At 33.6% G+C, this 19,740-nt stretch overlaps 2 protein-coding genes across 3 annotated transcripts in view; one reads left to right on the forward strand and one right to left on the reverse strand.

Annotated features, from left to right (window-relative positions):
- LOC130450781 (adipokinetic hormone/corazonin-related peptide receptor variant I-like) overlaps window positions 1-19,740 on the reverse strand; it is an 80,015-nt gene extending 60,275 nt beyond the window's left edge. The window contains exon 1 of one of the 2 annotated variants that reach the window (XM_056789407.1): window positions 19,524-19,740. Coding sequence is in view for 1 of the 2 variants with exons in the window: in XM_056789406.1 (XP_056645384.1) it covers window positions 2,182-2,184 (3 nt within the window). In the remaining variant the exon portion in view is untranslated. Of the gene's footprint in view, window positions 1-2,181; window positions 2,244-19,523 lie in introns of those variants that run through there. The other variant, XM_056789406.1, reaches the window with a different exon arrangement.
- Window positions 4,789-5,829, forward strand: LOC130450586 (craniofacial development protein 2-like). Its single transcript, XM_056789049.1, has one exon. It carries the CDS (start codon window positions 4,789-4,791, stop codon window positions 5,827-5,829), a length of 1,041 nt encoding a protein of 346 aa, XP_056645027.1.

Raw genomic sequence — 19,740 nt, forward strand, 5'->3', positions numbered from 1 at the left:
TTCGATTTCGTTCGATTTTAACTAACAAAGTCGACTGAAGTGATCTTTTACAAAGAGGTATTGGAGAGTTAAGTAAAATGAAAAGGTTTGCCTATTCGATTTTTCCTTTTCATTCACATTCATACAACTCACCAGATTTAGCACCATGCGAATTAAGTGAAAAGAAAATCATTGAGCCAAACAAGCACTTTGCCTTGAATCATTTAACCTCATTGGGATTGGGTCTATGAACCTCGCACGAATTGTATCATCTCCCAACAAACATTACCGGTCAAAAATTTTGCCCACTATATAGTTCGAGTGATAGATAACAAATAAAACCATTCCAACGATGTTAAATGGAAGTAGGACAGTGCTTTCTGACTTTCCTGTCCAATTTGTTCCACAACAGCTCAATAATTACTTTTACTAAATTCTTCCTTTCCTATTCTTACAAATACTTTCTGCACAGCTTCGACAAATGCTCAGGATCGTTGTCATGTCATGTCAGATAAATTTTCCGTATATTTTTTATAGTCTTTTACTTTAAAAAACCCTTCAATCTTTACCAGGTTTCCAGTTGCCTTTCCTCCAAAACATTCCAATCGGGATTACACATGGATGTAACATCTGTTCTTTCTTTGGCCTGTGCACTAACACTCTTTTCCTAGACCCAAAAACCTCAAACTTTAACTCTTTACGTCATAAAACTTTCGTCCAATTTTCATGTTTTTCATCCCATTGCAACCTCTCAATTTTGATGTTTTTTCACTACCACCCTTCCAATAAAGCCAGCCTCTCTCAAAACCCCTCAATCTTTACCAGGTTTCTAGTTGCCTTTCCTCCAAAACATTCCAATCGGGATTACACATGGATGTAACATCCGTTCTTTCTTTGGCCTGTGCACTAACACTCTTTTCCTAGACCCAAAAGCCTCAAACTTTAACTCTTCACGTCATAAAACTTTCGTACAATTTTCATGTTCTTCATCCCATTGCAACCTCTCAATTTTGATGTTTTTTCACTACCACCCTTCCAATAAAGCCAGCCCCTCTCAAAATCCCTCAATCTTTACCAGGTTTCCAGTTGCCTTTCCTCCAAAACATTCCAATCGGGATTACACATGGATGTAACATCCTTTCTTTCTTTGGCCCACGCACAAACACTCTTTTCATAGACCCAAAAACTCAAACTTCAACTCATCATTTCATAAAACTTTCGTCAATGTCCTTTTCACTGTAGACGTACTCGAAAGCAGATACCTAGGTTATCAACCAAACTGATCTAAATTTGCGAAAACAATTCGTATACGAACAAGACATAAGGATGTCTAAAAAGTATGCTAATTAGGACTAAACTACAATTATAAACACCGAAGATATAATTCACGGTTGGAGAATAGTGAACGGAGGTTGCAAGCTTTAACTGATACCAAGTGGTTTGGTTTGTAAGATCTTTTCGATCTCATCTTTTGACTATAATACAATAATAGGTTCTATGCTCATTGATGATTTTGATCATGGAAAGTGAATCGGTTTCGTCATTATCCTTGTTATTCAATCATATATTGAAAAATTAATAGATCTGACAACGCTGCCTCAGTAATAATCATATAGTAAGACGTTTCTCAAATCGTGCCGTGAATTGATTTGATTGGTGTTTTAATATTAATGGCGGATTATTAATTTTATCAAAAAATACGAAAATTTATTAGGTTTTTGTGATAATTTATTTATTTTTGAGTTTATAAAAAATGTGTACTATAGAATGCTCCTAATAGTACCTCGTTAGTTTTGTTATTTATATTTGATTAATTTGATCATTATATAAAAATAATTTAAGGTTAATTCGATGTTGAGAGTTGTAAATGAAAAAGAAATGTTTTCATTGTAACATTTTTCTTTGTTTACTTATTCTATTTGAATAAATATCAAATTTTCAATGTTTATTTCGAAGAACTTTCCTCCTTATTTCTGTTAACAAATTTTCTCCGGTATCTCAATGTATATGATTGACCTTCGACACCAATTTCCCAGCAGTATGTAATAAAAGAAAGGCACGCACTACTATTATTCTTGTATTCTTAATTAACTAGGCCAACAAAACAAGAAATATTGCAATCGAATAAAATATTTTTTTTTCAATTTATATGTGTGTAAATTTCCTTAGAAGTAATGGGATATAATAAACTAAGAGACTCACCATTTTTTTGGAAACCACTACATTTTATTTGAAATAAGTTTTGGTTAAAAAAAACACAAATTGCACCAAATAAATCAAACAAAATCAAAAATTTTCTTCGAAACCAAATGAAGTTAATTCTTGATATTTATCACACGCGAATTTGTTTTCAAATTTCCGAAATGATCGTATTCAACTCCAACACGTAGTGGCACGCAAGAAGAAACTCCAGAACGTTGCGTCGGTGGCAGAATGAAGCATCATTTAACGTCCCGGAGTTAAAAACTTTACCAGTGCTTGCGCGATACCGGAGTTGCAGGTGATTGAAAGTTGAATTACTTCATCCGAAAGTTGTAGTTTCGAAATTAGCATGAAAAAATCTCGTTTTACTTTCATCACGGAGATAAATGTTTCATCGTCAAAACATTGTTACAATTTGTATACAAAAACTACAATAAATAACAAAATTATAGTTATAAAAATAATTAGTATTTAAATCCATAGTAAAAATCAAAAACCAGCTTGGCCGGAATTGAATATTATTATTAGAAAAGTCGTTTACAGAATAGAATAAATATGCGCTGAAATTATTGCGGAATGCGGGAAAAATGATATAGATTTAATTCCGATTGGCAAGTGATTGTGCATTTTTTTGCATTGTAAAGTTTTGAGCCTTTAACTAATTCTAAACGTGGGTCGTGCTCCGCGTTCCTAAGCTGTGCAACGATCTTTCTGAAATTGGAGAAGCGAGCTTACGAATTAGACAAACGGATTCATTCAAAGATGAATGGGGAAAGAAGAGTCAGAATTATTAATCTTTTAAAGAAGTCCCTGCTGCTTAGTTTCTCATAAGAAATGGGCATATCGAAGATGCGACTCAAGAAGGACATAATGAACTGTTAAGAAGGTGGAAAGGTTCAGTTGTTTGGAAACTGATCTCAGTTCAAAACAGGAGGAACTCAATTTTTCAGATATATAACTCCTATTTCCAGGAATTGTCCACAACAAGCTGTAAGAGAAACTAATGTCGTCTGCAAATAGACATATTTTACCACTGACGTCTAGATAGGCGTTCATAAACAGAGGAGTCTAGTACAGAGCCTTAAGGCACTCCACATTCTATTGGCTTGTAAGAAGACATCGTTTTATCAACCCTTACAAGCTGACTTCTGTTGGAAAGGTACGACTTAAACCAAGCGAAATTTGTTAATTAAAATATTATGATTAACACAATCGAAAGCCTCTAACCTTTAGGTTAGAGTAGACATTATTTAGGAGGGAGAATACAGCATCATTTGTGCATTTTTTACTTAAAACCCCAAAATGATGATGATATTTAAACAGAAATGATAAAAGCCCTTTTTTGACCAATCTTTCTATGATCTTACATAACATGGGAAAGATTTCAATTGGGCAATAACCCTCCTTTATGCAGAGGTACAATTAAAGCCATCTCAAGGCAATTGAGAAAATTGCCATTTTGAAATGAAATGGAATGGATTGCGAATGTGTATTTGTTTTCTAATCCCTTGAGAAAGTATGCAGCTCACTCTATATCTCACAAATTAACATTCTCATTCCTAATTCTAAAATTTGTAGCTTTAAATCCTTATGCTACAATAAAAGACGTTTTTAGTTTTTTGGATGGATGGATGATTGTGATAAAAAATACTCTGTTTATCAAAAAATGGGAAAAAATAATCAGAAATTTAATAATCAATATTTTTTCTTGTAGTTGCATTTTAAGATGGAAATTAATTTGTGATAAAAAAAACAAACCCTTGAAACGAAAATATGGGAAAGGATAATGAAGGAATGAATTGAATTGAAAAATTAAGGATAATCAACAGAATTCATAAAAAAAGATCGTTGTATTAGTAGGTCAATTCTTTGATTTACATAAGTTACACTGGGTATAAAATTGAATCTATATAGTATTAAATTTCAATCTGCATCGATCTGTATTAGTAACAGCAGTAATTTTCTATTAGTGTGATCAAAATAATGACATTCAAAATAACCTAGTAATATGCGAGATACTTATAAAACTATAATTATTACAAATACCTCGTAATCCATTTAACAATTGCACATATTGTACAGTATAGCCCGAAATAAACAGTACTGAACTTGTAATAATACATACTGCTACTAACTCGTCCATGACATGGTCCATGAGGCGGTCCTATTCTGTTGTACTGGCGTTTCTTATGTTTCTTTCATCACATGTTTTTATCACAAAGGCGAGATGTTGAAAAACATTATTGACACTCTTTACTTTTATAAATGTGCTCCTATTCGCTCACGACAGACTTTATACCAATGTTCCATGTCATCATATAGAATAAGGGTTGTCTTAGGTCTGCTAATATGACTATAATGGCATTTTTTAATTCATCGATGGTTTATGGTGCCCGTTTTAGCCAATTTTAACCATTCCACAAATGCGACTGGAAAATGTGAAGAATAAGGACTCTGCCTGTGATATCGCTGGGTGGACTGAGTAGCTCAGTGGTTTCATAGCCGGTCCCAAGCCCTGGTAAAAGAGGAGGGTTCCAAGTGAGGCTAGCGACCTGCTTGGGTAAAAAAAAACAAAGTGTGCAGAGATCCAACGGTTTAGCCTCGGATATGACTGGATTAAATAATGACAACCTGGCAAGAAAAAAAAGGATTAAGCGCAAAAGGAAAACGACTTTACTTAGAATTGGATGCTGGAATGTAACATCATTTAATAATAAAGACCAAGAAATTTTACTCGAAATAAAAGGACACAAATTAGATATATGCGCCCTTTCGGAGACTAAAAAGAAGGGCAAAGGCAACAGCAAATATGGAAACTACATTCTAATATACAGCGGCAAGAATAAAAATGAAAGAGCAACATCAGGTGTTGGCTTACTGCTACATGAAAGCTACGAGAACCAAATCAGCAATATAATATACGTTAACGACAGAATACTTCAGGTAACGATCAACCTACAAAAATCAAGACCAACGCATATAATAAGTATCTACGCACCCGACAGCAGCAAAACACAGGCGGATATAGATATATTCTATCAGACATTACAAACAGTCTTAGACGGTATACCCAATCATGATGAAATAATAATCTTAGGGGATTTTAATGCAAGAATTGGCGATGAACTTATTCCCGGTATCAAAAATCGATTTAACGCAGAAACAATCAATGAGAGTGGTGAAAAAATGATACAGCTATGCATACTCAATGAACTTAGAATTAATAACACCTTCTACCCACATAAACCACAACATAAATATACATTCGAAAATACACGAGGACATAAATCAACTATAGATTATATAATTACAAATAAAAATATCCATCCGACAAGAATACAGGACACTAGATCTCTAACTTCTGCAAATGCAGGAACAAACCACCAGCTTGTAATGGCAAAAATGCGAACAACTATTCAACCTATCAAAGAAGTAAGCAAATTGAATATAGAATCCCTATCAGACGAGTCGACAAACTGCCTTTATCAACAAAGGCTCAGAGAGAAAATTGCTGCTAATAATATACAAGAGACAGATGACATCGAAACAGCATGGACAAAACTTAGAACTAATATATTACAAGCAGCAGAAGAAGCCCGTGGAAGAAGGACTATAAAAAAAGGGGGAAGAATAAATACAAAATCATGATTTAGACAAGAAGTCAAGATACTAGTCGAAGAGAAAAGAAAATTGTACCTGCAATACAGATCCAATGCAACAACGTATAACGATTATAAAGCTGTAAGAAATAGAAAATATTCGAAAGATTAAAAGAGATCACTGGGAGAAGTTTTCAAATGATATGGAACATGACTTATATGGGGGACAGAAAAAAATGTGGAATCTTCTGAGGCATAGGAGAAAACCAATAAACGAATACATACAAAATACAAAAATCACGACAGACGAATGTGAAAGACATTTTGAAAAACTTTATAGTTCATCATCATCAATGGAATACAAAATAGGATTTTCTCCCTGCATAAAATACAATAAATGATAGCCAAGATAAAGAACAGAAAAGCCCCAGTCATCGACTAAATAACTAACGAAATGATCAAATATGGAGGCGACAAACTGTATGATGAACTACAATCCCTCTTCAATAAAGAAAGTATTCTGATACCGATTTTCAAAAAGGAAGATAAAACCGATCCCCAAAACTATCGAGGCATTAGCCTGATGAGTACGGTTCTGAAACTATTCACTAAAATCTTAGCAGAAAAAGTATGTCTACCGGGATATGTGAAGAATAGCAAGGTTTCAGAAACAATAGATCTGCTGTAGAAATTATATTTATAATGCGCCAAATAACTGAAAAAGTCATAGAGTTTAATAAGGCAGCCTTTATGTGCTTCATTGATCTCACCCAAGCGTTTGATAAGATACGCTTAATGATGTTATAACTCTACTAAAAAAAAGGAACGTTCACCACAATATAATAAGAGTTACCGAAAAACTTAACACCGATAATTATAGCTTTGTGATAACGGCAAACAATAAAATACCTGTGGCAACTGGTATGAGATAGAGGGATAGCGTAAGCCCAATCCTGTTCAATATTATAATGGACGAAATCATCAACGAAGTAAAGCAAGCCGGGAGAGGATACCGAATGGGAGACAAAGAGATAAAAATAATATGCTATGCTGATGACGCAGTAATCATCTCGGAAGACGAAGATAACCTACAGAAGCTCCTATATAAATTCCAACAAATAGCGAACACGTACAACATGCAAATATCCACAAAAAAAAAACAAAATCTCTGACAATATCTAAAGAACCGAGAAGATGTAAACTAGCGATCTACGATCAGAGTGTAGAACAAGTGGGATAAACATAACAAGCGATAGAAATCTAAAGAAAGAAGTAAAAGCACAAACAACGAAGGCAGCATTAATATCAGCATACCTTAGATATTTAATTTGGCGAAATAAATACATGAGCACAAAATGTGAAATTAAAATATATAAAACTTGCGTAAGGCCGGTCATGACATATGCAATAGAAACTAGAGCGGAGAACACAACCACTAAACGGCTCCTAAGAACAACAGAAATGCGAACTCTGAGATTAATAAAAGGACATACGTTACTCGATCGGAAGAAAAATGAAGAATTAAGGGACATGTGCGATATTTAGGATGTAGTAAGATGGGCAAGGAGCCGCAGAAGAGAATGGAGAGAACATGTTGACAGAATGCCAAATGACCGGTTAGCAAAGATTGCAAAGGAAAAGAAACCAGACACAACTCGACCTCCTGGACGACCACCTATAAGGTGGTATGAAAGCTGGTCCCCAGCATCCCAACTAGTCCTGGCAAACCCTTGATGAAAATACAGGACCTAACGTAAGAAGAAGAAGAAGAGTTTTTCGGAAGAAATAGACGGCATCAGTATAGCAAGTTGCCCCGTTCTGCTGTAAAAATTTCGTGCACGGCAGAATTGATGTAGATCAGGGATGAATTTGTATGTATCTTTGTTAATTGAGTGTGACTTGTCTATCATTCTCATCGATGAAGTACCGATCAATGATTCCGTGTCCAAAAACTGCACACCCGACACTTTTGCACTATGTAAACTTTTAAACCTCATCCGGTCTGGCAAAGCCTAGAAATCTATTTGTGCGGCCATATACATAGGCCCATAAATAAAAATATGCTCCATCTGAGAGCCATTCAGGATTTTATACTGTATCGCAAGATTTTTGGCGCGCGTAATCTTTATATATACAATTATTGATGTACCTGAATCATATACAAAAACGCACCCAGATCATTTAGGATTCCCTGCAAGAAAGTCCTTTTTAAGCCAAGTTTCACAAAATTCACGCTGTCCTTTTTTGACTAGCTTCCGGATTTTCTAAGATTCACTCACGTTCATGGTTAATGCTGTAAGTCTTGGTACGTCTCGAGTTTCCTTTTCGTTTGCACAATACATTATCCGTATTTCTACTTTTCAGTAACCTCCAAAATCACATAATCATTTGGAGAACGTTCATTAAGTCATTTTATGATTTCTCTCACCTAGTACCTAACACCATTTCCAACAATTAGGCTCCGTTAATCCATTGCTTGAGGTTTACTTGAATTTGGGTCATCATCTATGTCACTTTGACATTTAGTAAAACTAGGTCACATATCAATTCTCAACTTCCTAGAACCTGAGTAAGTACGCAAAGAATATTGTCTTAAATTCGTTAAAGTTAACTAAGTTAAAAAAGTTGAGGATGATGCTTGAACATCCGAGAGGTAGTTGAGGCTCTCAAAATCTCCACATCAAATGTATCATTACTTATGTCAAGACATGGGTTTTTCAATAGACGTCGAAGCTGCGAAGGGTGCTACAAATAAGATGCTTATCGTTTTATACAATTACTTTGGGTGTGGTTTACCAAGACGTTCCACGGGGTCAAATGGGCAATAATGAGTTCTACTAGTCTGTTTTAGGGTATCTACGTGAAGCAGTTTGTCATGAATGACCAAATTTTGGAGAAATTTATGAAACGCTAGGTCCTCACTGGTGTTCAAGTCCAATAAAGGCTTATAAAACGCGAGACGTAGCTGGGCAATGAGAAGAAGACTTAATGGAGCTAACTTTGAGTCAAAAAGGATAGCTACTCACCCCAAATTAACTCTAAGCCCACGACTTGCCAAAAAACAAGTTAATTGGACTGGCCAACAATGGAGCTCAGCTCTTATCTCAACCGAAAGCAGAGTGTACCTGCATGGAAGCTCTAGAAGAGGAAGAGTCTACAGAAGACCTGGAGACATATTCACCTAGTGCTGCAGAAAAGAAAACTTGGCTTTTGGAGGAGGTTCCTGGATGGTTTGGGCAGCCAATAACAACATATACCACTTCTATATCTAATAAAATCATTAAAAGATTGAAAGCTATAGATTATTTGCTAGGAACTTTCGAGCGAGCGACTTGTGTCGATTTTTTTGCTCACATGTTTATATGGCTTAGGCTCTAATTTATTCAATAGTTTCCCACTTAGCAATAGAACGAAACCATATCACTAATCTAAAAAAAATAAGAAGCTATGGATACCCCTGAGCCATTATCGGATTAATATGAAATTTGATTATATTTTCTTGACAAACTAACCTCAAAAAATATTTTTTCTTTGCAGACTCATCATAAGGGACACATATAAGTTTTATATTTCTATGAGAGTCTTTGTGGTAGTCACTAGAGTGGGATAGTATATGCATAGTAGTATCTTGAAAGAAAATATGATGACAAGTGATATTTTATATATGATTTTACTAATAATAAAGAATTTTCTTGTACTAAATATTATTGTACATGAGCTACTAATGAATAAACATTAGGACTTGCGTAATTGTTCAGAGAAATCGAGAAAGTCCTTATTGTGACTGAAGTTTACTGAAGAACAAAGTACTGAAATTACAAAACAATGTTCTAATAGTCTAACTGAAGATGACGAACTCATTAGAAAAAGTTAAATCAACACATCATCCTGGAAAATCAAGACATTGTTTCACAATAAACAAATTATCGTCTTCAGAGACTGAAGGTCTCTGAAGACGATATCTTCGTTATCGAAACGCGCATCGGACAGTGTAATTGTGAGTGTTGGTGTAGTGGTAATGTGAACAATGTACTCAGTATGGGGTTCCAAAAATTCCAACTTAGTTGTGAAGACTCCAACGGAAGAAAACAGGTTCTTAAATAGACCAGGTATTCAAGCTTATAAAAACACGAAGGAATTAAGTTATATTTTAAAATCTTAATGTTTTACCTAAAGCAAGTTATAGATACTCGAATAGCTTTTGTTTTACGTAATTGAGTATTTAACCTCAAATAACGGGAAAAAGGTACATTTTTCAACAAAGAGTCATTAAATACTTTTTAAAGATCTTAAAAAGACCTTTCAAATGATTACTAATAAAAGACGTTTCGACTGAAATTTCAGTAAGATATGATGTAAAATAGTTGAAGCTAAAAAAAGTTGCACTAAAACTAATGCCATTTCATTGTAAATCAAAATTAAACTTATTCCTTGTACCAAATACTTAATTCGGATATTATTTACGACATCTGGGAGTTTATCTGATTAGAAATGCATAATTTTGAAAAAAATGAGCATTAAATAATACTTTTTTTTATTTTTAAAAAAAATTTTTTTTGCTCATTTTTTCTCCATAACTATAAGAGACATAAAAACAAATAAACAGTCAAATCAAAGCATTTTTTATGACGATTATTTTACTTTTTCTTTTTTTCTATTTTTTTGTGGCATAAAAATTCACGGAGTTATAAAACCAAATTAATCTGTCACTATAGTGCGAGGATCGCTTATCTTCACCCTTTATTAATAAAATGTGGAGGGTCTCAAGCCCTTCTAACATACATACATAGGCTTGTAGCCCTGAAAATTACCTTTAAAATGGTTTTCTGTAGGATGTGATAGCTTCAAAATTAATGGAGTTTCATAAAAAATAAGAATTTCACATTTTTTTTTGTGAATTATAGGATATAAAAAAGTTTTAAATTTTGGCGCATGGATTTTTTCTGTTGAAGCTAAGTTGTCTGTAGGTACATTTGGGAGTACCAAGAGAGTTCTGAAAGGTTGTATAATAAAAATCAATAACCAATTAAATTTCATTAAAATACTATAAATTTTTCGCAGTAAAAATAAAATTGCAATGTTTTAAATAGTTAAAAGATTTTTTCCTATATTATTTTCATCAAAAGGGTATTTTTTAAAGATTTTTAAGGGTTGATACTACAAAATATATGATTTTTCTATTATACAATATGTTAAGATATTTATGCTGCATAAACGAAAAACATTTGAATTGAAAAAAAGTAGGGAAAACTATAAATTGGTGTTTTTCTATAAGGGATGGTTGTCACCCCTTAAAAACAATTTGCACACCTTACGACCATGTAGATATGGATATGGAGGGTAAGATGAGCCTAATTTTCATGAAAATCGGAGCTGCATTAAAGAATGCGGAGGTTTGACACCATTTTGAGCTTGAATGTCTGCACTAAAAACTTAGTATCAAGATCAGATTGGTAGGTCAAGTGTTTTTCCAGGTTTTATTGAAGTTCACGTAAGCAAGAGTTTGCTCTCAGATAGAGTTTGCAACGAAGTATCTTTGAAATAAAAGCATACGAACTAACATATAAATTAATCGATTCAGAATTCGAAAACTGGTGTGAGTTTCAGAGAAACATGTTCATATTCATTGATCAAAATTTAAGAAGATGTCTGTTTCAAATAATTAATTGAAACCACAAGCCAAGAGAATTTCTTTTCTTTCTTCCCAGACGTTTGTTTGACAGAAAGATATGGACTTGTTGAATTAGGATTTGGGTTTTGCTGTTTCTAACGATGACGATTTTGACGAAATGATTAAATATATTAAAAGTTCGATTCAGTATCTTCATGGCGTTAGTAATTTCGTCCTGAAAGCGTGCAGAAGTCAGATTTTGAAAAATTTTTCTATTAAGGATAAAAATCCATCAGCTAGCAAAAAATATTAGAATACTGTGAGGATTTTAAGGAGAAAATGTTATAATGGATAATAGGAACTATTTCGACAGCTGAATGCAAACAGGACCATAGACCAAAATCTCAAAGAATCCGATGAATAAATGGTCAAAGCTCAAAAACTCCATATACATAGAATATTGAATACCAAGTAAAAATTAGTATTACTTAAAAAAATTCTAATTCAAGGAAATATCTTGTTTACAAATATTACGCAGGTACAATACGAACCAGTTTTGTCATCGTGTTGACACAGTTTTGCGCACAGGTGGAAGAATATTTAAAAATAACAAACAGTTAGAAATAAAAATAACACATTGTTGAATATTAACTAATAATAGGAATAGCATAAAAAATGTCGATGGTGTCTCACTGATAAACGTTCTTTGAACTAATTTGTATTAGATTTTATACTGTATCAAATTCATACATTAAAAAAAGGTGATGATAATTTTTTTATGCGAACTATTCTATAAAGGGGGCATCAAAATATTTCAATATTCAGTGCGAAAACTAGACCAATAAAATTAATTCGAAAAAATTCTTCTAGAGGAATTGATACCCAGGAAGCGAGATCATTGGTTGGTTTTAAATGCGTGCAATCTGACTTCGCACCTTTCCAGGTGGTGACCTCGACTTTTAGTTATTTTAAATTCGAAATTTGTCATCAATTCGAAGTCGTTTTTTCAAAGTTTTGAAAAATTTTATGTCATTTGAGTGAAAAAATATATAAACTCTGTAATATGAAAGGAATATACATAACCTCAATAGAAATACGATTAGTACAAATAAAAATCAATATTACGTTCTTCAAAGGTTTTTATTACCATGTAGTAACATGAAATAACATGATTTTTATTGATGAAAATTTAAATATAAAGTTGATATAAATCGATAGGTGCGTAGTACAAAATTCAACCATTCATGTGAGAATCTCGGACGGCGCAGTTGTATATCAAAGTCCTCTTCATTGGAATAATCTTCAACAAGACTATCTCTACCAATTTTTGCTTCTTTGGCAATATCAGCCACATCTTTATCCTCAAAGGTCGCTAAGTTGCGGCATATTCTTGAACATTCACGCTTACTTTTTGGCACCATCGTATATGTCACTATCTTATCTCTACCTGTATACTAATCATTTTACAAACCAATCAGTTTTTTCTTTGTAAAAGCCTCCAGAAGCTACGATACGCTCCGTAAAACATATTTTTCCATCTCGCAGAAACGTCATAAGCATATTTCTCAATTATTCTTCTATATTTTTTTAATAGTTCGCCGTCCTTAAATTCCACGTAAACAAGAAGCTACGATACGCCCAGTATAATTTTGCCTCCAACAGTCTGTTTTAACGTCACGTGATAAGAAGTATATTCTTCCCAGTTGCCCCGCCCGCCGCGGATTGACCTTTGAACTGACCTTGCCTATTTGCAGTGTTGGTTTGGTCAACTGGAGCTGGCTCCTTAGTGTTTGATGAGAAAAATGCCAAGGTTTGTACCTTTATCACCAGCTCAGAGGATCCTCTGGTCTATCATACCAGCTCTGGATTTGAAGGTACACCTGTAGAATATGTTGGGCGACGGCTGCACTTGTTGGTATTCGAGAAGCCAGCTTGGAAGTTGGCTTTGGAAATGTCTCGTAGCGGATTTGGTCAAAGAAGGTCTCGTCTGAGGTGAATAGAGGGCTACCAAGAACCGTTAACCTTCTGAAATTAGGACCTCAGCATCTTCACGATGAAAAATCTTGACAGTCTCTTGTAATGTCGTTTTCTTCTTAAGAAGCTTGACAAACTTTAACTTCCCTTTCCAGGATTTATGACGTAAATGAAATACTCGTTTTTTTTTTCGACATATGTGGTCTTGGAGAGCCGCATTTTTTTCATTTTCAACAATCGATTTCGGGTATACCACTTAATCGAATTTATATGTCAATCGACGCAAAATTTAGTTCTCTGTATTTGACATTCTTTGCTGGACGTATCGTTTTTCAGATACAAGTAAAAAACTAATATTACAAAATAGGCGGTTTTTTTATCAAAAAGCATCGTTTTTTATTGTAGCTTGATCCAATGTACAATCAAAATCTGTGGTGATTTCAAAACTCTTTCTCTAGAATTCAAACTTCATCTGGGTTATACTAAATTCTGCTGCTTTTTATATGTCTAATTATAAGTTTTGTAAAGACGACTGATTGCAAAGATCTAGTACTTGAACGATCCAGAAAACCCAGCATGATCATCTTTTAAAACCATTAGCGTAGAATGGTCCACTCGACCAACCTGTCAGACTGTTTTCTGTCTTCACAACTTACCCAACATTAGCTCGTTTTAAAATAAATTGTAAGAAAACAACATAATAATGAAAGTGGTTTGATTCATATTAACCTCACTTCATAAGAAGACTTGACTCATAAGTAACCGACCCAAAAACGAAAGCTAAAAAGATTGAAGAAATATGATCGTTGTTGTCGCGAAGATAAATGTCTTGGCACTCTTATTGTAATTTGTGAAGTCACAAGAATGGATTCTATTTTCTGTGGAACAGTCTTTGGCAACATGTTACTCAATATTCACTTCTTAGAGTCGTATTTGGAAAGACCTTCCATCAGATTATTCCATTCATGGAAAATCACTATCAGCTCAAGCTAAATTCATAATAGATTTTACTTTTTGTCATTCTGGTGGGCACGTTTCGAACCTGTTTCACAATTTGTTGCTAATTTGTTACTTGTTATTGATTTTGTTGTTCCAGCCGCCCCCAAGAAATGCGTGATCCCCTATTGTAATATTAACTTGGGGTAGCCAAGTGCAAGATCTAAAAATGTGGGTTTTGCAAATTTTTTTGAGGTTTTTGAATAATATTATTATAAAACAACAATATGGCAACAAAATATAAGACCTGGTTCGTGTCAATTGGTTATCGAAACTTAATACAGAGGTAGTCGCCATGGTGAGTTGGATATGTTTGGGTGAGTTCTGGAAAACAAAATAACAACTTCTGTTGTTAATTCGTGTCGCTATCTCTATCTATTACCGAGATCTTGTATAAATTAAGTCTTAACCGAGATTTTTAGTACACCAGTGGAAAGGTGGTGTCTGAGAGGCTACTATTGTTGTGGTGGGAATATAACTACTACCACCTCTAACTATTTATAAATTTATGTGTCCTCTTCTTCGTTTCCTGAATTTTCAGAAGCATTCTCATGTACGGATTGTGACTAGTCATCTTCTAGGATTTCGTCTATATCATTTGCGTCATCTTCGGCTTCATAAAAGCACTGCATCACAGGTTTTTCAAAGTTTTAAGTTTACAAATAATTTTTAAATATTTTGGCTTATTAGTCTGCCAGATGATTTCCGGTTTTTGGGAGCGGCTGAAGCAACAAAATTACCAGGTATTAGCAACAAATCAATTGTGTTAATCATAATATTTTAATCAACAAATTGCAGTACTGCGACTTAAGGTAAACACCTCTAGCATGGTTCAAATCATACCTTCCAACAGAAGTGAACTTGCAAGGGTTGATACAACGATGTCTTCTTGCAGGCCAATAGAATGTCGAGTACCTCAAGGCTCAGTACTAGACCCTATTCTGTTTATAAACGCCTACGTAGACATCAGTTTCTTTTGGAGCAGCCTTGATCTCAATTCATAGGACCATATCTAGTGACCTAATCACCATTAAATCATGGTGCGATTCTCATTGAATCTGTAAAATAAATGTCTTCAAACTACAAAAGAGAGCTGTAAGATATTCACTTGGACTAAACAGGAGTGATCACTGCAGGGACATATTTAAAAGATTAAAAATTCTGACGCTTCTCCAATTTTAGAAAGATCGTTGCACGGCTATCCACTTAGGAACGCGGAGTACGATCTTTACCAACTCACACACAGAATCAGTTAAGGACTGAATATTTTACAATGCAAAAATAATGCATAATCACTTGCTAATTGAAATCAAATCGATTATTATCTATTAATATTATCTATAATTGCAGTTTTTTTTATATATTGAAATTTCATGTTATTCGTTTCTTTATTTAGTTATTTTTAGTTTTTACAAGCGTTTATCTACAAATTTTTTGACAATAAGGCATTTATAATAAATAAATCAATTACATATATCAAAAAATTTCTTCAGTATCAATTTCTTATATTCAAGTTTTGTTTTCAAGTATTATGTCACCAAAGTATATTTTTTTTTAATTTACCGCGTATATTATAAGTAACTCTCTGAAAATAAATTTATTTTCTAATTTTCTTTGGTGATTATTTGACGATGCTTTCAACAGATTTTAAATTTTTTCCCATTTTCCGTTAGACTGCGTCGTGCTTAAAATCCGTGACAATTTTTTAAAACCGAACATCCCTTAGCTAAACCTAAGATTTACCATCCTTTTCCATATCGATTTGCTGTAATAAAGTTTTAAAGTACACGAGAAATCGTTTTGATGGAGATTATATTTAAAAGTGGATATTAAAATTTTGGCTGCGAATCAGCTTTTAGGCTAATTAATTTCTTTGAATAATTAAAATTCCAATTAAAGGTGCGATTCAAGAAAAAATGGAAATTCGTATCAAGAATTTAATAGAAATGCGGATTATTATAACGCCTGGCAAAATTTATATTTTCAAATTTAAAATCAATTAATCTCGTAGCACACACACCGATTTCGAACGGTAGATTTTATACCAGTCTATTAGTGAACCACGTGTGGGAATTTGACCAGGTACACACGACCTTTCCAGTCGATGACTATTTGTGGTAGTGCACGCTTCAACAGCTCAGGGAGTTCATTAAATAATGCAATAGACAAACACATTTGGAGCTCGGCTCCTAAGCACACCCTGATGATCGACTAAATACAGAAGAGAGCAGTTGATTCGGAGTTGACCAGAAACTTGGACAGCTTAGACCTGACTCTGTTTTACCGATACTACCATAGCAGATGCTCTTTTAAGCTGTTCGTCTGCAGACGCCCACAACTTCAATTTATCCGAACTCATTCCTTTGGAGAAGTGCAAGCCTGTGGAATCGTCCACCAAGATACGTCTTTTCCCTGCAAAAGTTCAAGATTGACATCCACAGGCATTTTCACACGGATTACTAGAATTACTAGGGTGTGAAGGGTTTCATCCTCTTTTGCTTGCTTTTTATATAAAAAAATTACTACGACGATACGTAAACTGAGCTGCCACTGTCAGAAATCGAAACCAAAAGAAATATTTTATTTAATGAAAATTTCTTCGGGAAAATCAGTCGGTTTTTTTGATCTGAATGTTGGAATGAACAAATTACAAATTTTAGTCGTGTATATCATATTTTGTGGTCGACATTCCTTCAAGTAAGAAAAATTTACCTACACTAAATATTGTGAATGATAAGATGTTTCATTGATGAAAAATGAATTCGCAATTCGACCGCGTTCATTTTAACTAAAAATCTATTTGAACTTGGCAACGTTCAATATAAATATTTAAAGGGAAACGTGAATAATTGACTCTAACCCTCGAACCAAATCTGTATCTCTTGCATTTTTCACACTTTAACACTTCAAGGAAACAATTAAGTCTAATTAACGGTTTCCTTAATAAGTTTAGCTTTTTCTTGTACATCTGAAAAGTTTCCGCGATTGGGGAATTTTCCCCGGGTTCGACTAACAATAATTACAGGTCACATAAAAAAGTTTTTAGGGGAAACTTTCCGGGTTATTACCCGAGAACGTTTTGAGAAAATGCATTCCGAAGGTTTTTTTTTATTTTTGCACTCTGTTCGTAGAAATAAAGTTACAAAAGCTGGCACAATTGTCCTCTATATTCCCACAAAGTTTGAGTTTCATCCATCATAAACTTACAAATATACCGATTTTCGTTTTACAAAAAAAGTTGAATGAAAGTTTTTCCAGAGAATTGAAGCCAACTGCATAAGATTTATGATTTCACCGCAACTACTGGCAACCTTATGGAAATTGGAAATTTAATACGAATATGTTTTGGAAACCAATACATCCAATGAAATTTGTTTTTATGTCTAGCTCTCATAGAGGGCGCTAGTTACATGGCTCGTACCAAGTAGTATTGAACTTAACTTTTTCAATATTAGATTTATTAAGCAAAATTCGAAGTGAACTTGAACTTGTTCAAGTACCATACATTTTGCTGCGTCTAGGTGTTCTTTTATCCAAAACTTCTAATCTATTATCTGAAAGCACTCCATTTCTGCACGAAAAAAAATTTTTGCCGCACCCTTAATGCCATACCATTCTCTTATATTCCGTAACCAGGGATGTTGTTTACGCCCTGGTCGATCTTTCCCGTCAGTATGAGCTTGGGAGCTGAATATCACGATGTGTCCCAAATAAATATTTTTGGTAATTTATGAAGCAAACGAAGACATCTTTTCTTTGATCATAGCATTTTTGAATTAGTAACTGCATACATAATAATACTTCCCTTGTACTTAGCCCGTTTTGGAACCCACTAACCTCTTCGTACTTTTTAAATATTCGTTTGTATACAATTTTCAAAAAAGCTTTAATTGCGTGGTTCATCAAGCTTATCAGTCTGTAGTCTTCACAAGTTTCAACACAGGGAACTTGAACATCATTTGATAAAACTCGATACTGTATACTGTTTTCGGAATATTTCGATTTGAAAATTATAAAGTAATAACCTGGTATGAGTAATAATGGAAGTCAACTATGAGGTCATTGAAATGATGTCTTCCAATTCTTGAGGTGAATAAACGTTTTCTTAAAGATACCATCAAAATATAATCCAAGGGATTGAAATCGTATAACTGAGAAGGTCAATGAATCGGATCTTTGCACCTCTACCAATCCATCGATTCGGAATTACCAATTACGACACCTTCTATCAAAATACGGTGGAGCTCTATATTATGTCATTTCACCATTTAAATTTCCAGATACAATGTGATAACCTATTAATTTGTATTCTCATCACACCAGTAGTGTTCATTAAGGTAATTAAACCTTGTCGTGTAAAAGTATCTATAATGATAAGGATGTAGCTGTTGCTCTTTAAGTCTACTCCAAGTGCTTGAAAAAGACGTATTTGTTTGTCTTGCCACATTCCTTAAGTTAACTGTTAGACTTTTATCGACTAAATTTGAAACAACGACGCTCTAAAAAGAGTAAATGGAACGTCAAAGTTAGATCAAAAAGGAACGACACAATAGAAGAGGAAATAACCTGAAAGAAACAATTATAGAATATATTAAGGAAAAGCTGGTACGGTCACGTGCAGAGGATGAGGAAAGAGAGATTACCAAGAAAATAATGGAGTGGATCTCACAGGAGAACAGAAGAAGAAGAAGACTAAAATTATCATGAATGCATGGAATAAGAGAATGAATCAGTGTACGAAATCTGAATATTTATTTTTAAAAAAGGAATTTTTGTAGTATTTTTTACCTCAACATTTTTTATTAATAAATGTATATTAAAATTAATTCATATTTTAGAGAATAAAAGCATGCATTTCTGATCATCTATTATTTCATTGGACTATAACACGTGTTTGAAAACAAGTCAATTATCAGTTTTGTAATAAGAAGAAAAACAATATTTTTTTTTGTGTTATCAGTTGAACTAGATCTATATTTGGTCACACGCAATCATATATATGTCACACTGTATATATTACATCATAAATAGTGAATTATAATAGATTTCGAAGTAAATATTTCGAAAAAAAAACTTTTTGCACCTCTACAAAAAAATTTATCTGAACTAATAATTTGTCTTATGTTTTATGTTCTAAATATAATAATAGATGGAAAACTTACTTCACAAACTCATCAAATCCATTGTATGACTAATGGATGAATTATTTTCTAAATTTTTATCAAAAATTTTTATTTCACACGCACTAAATACCCAAAATACGGACAAAATTCTCGCGACACGAAAGTGACAACGTAAACATGGAAACGATGTTTTCACTGCGAAATATCTGATGACCCCCAGGTCATAATATATATTTAAAGAGGGTTTCTATTATAT

The sequence above is a fragment of the Diorhabda sublineata genome, chromosome X, assembly GCF_026230105.1.
Source record: "Diorhabda sublineata isolate icDioSubl1.1 chromosome X, icDioSubl1.1, whole genome shotgun sequence".
NCBI lineage: Eukaryota > Metazoa > Arthropoda > Insecta > Coleoptera > Chrysomelidae > Diorhabda > Diorhabda sublineata.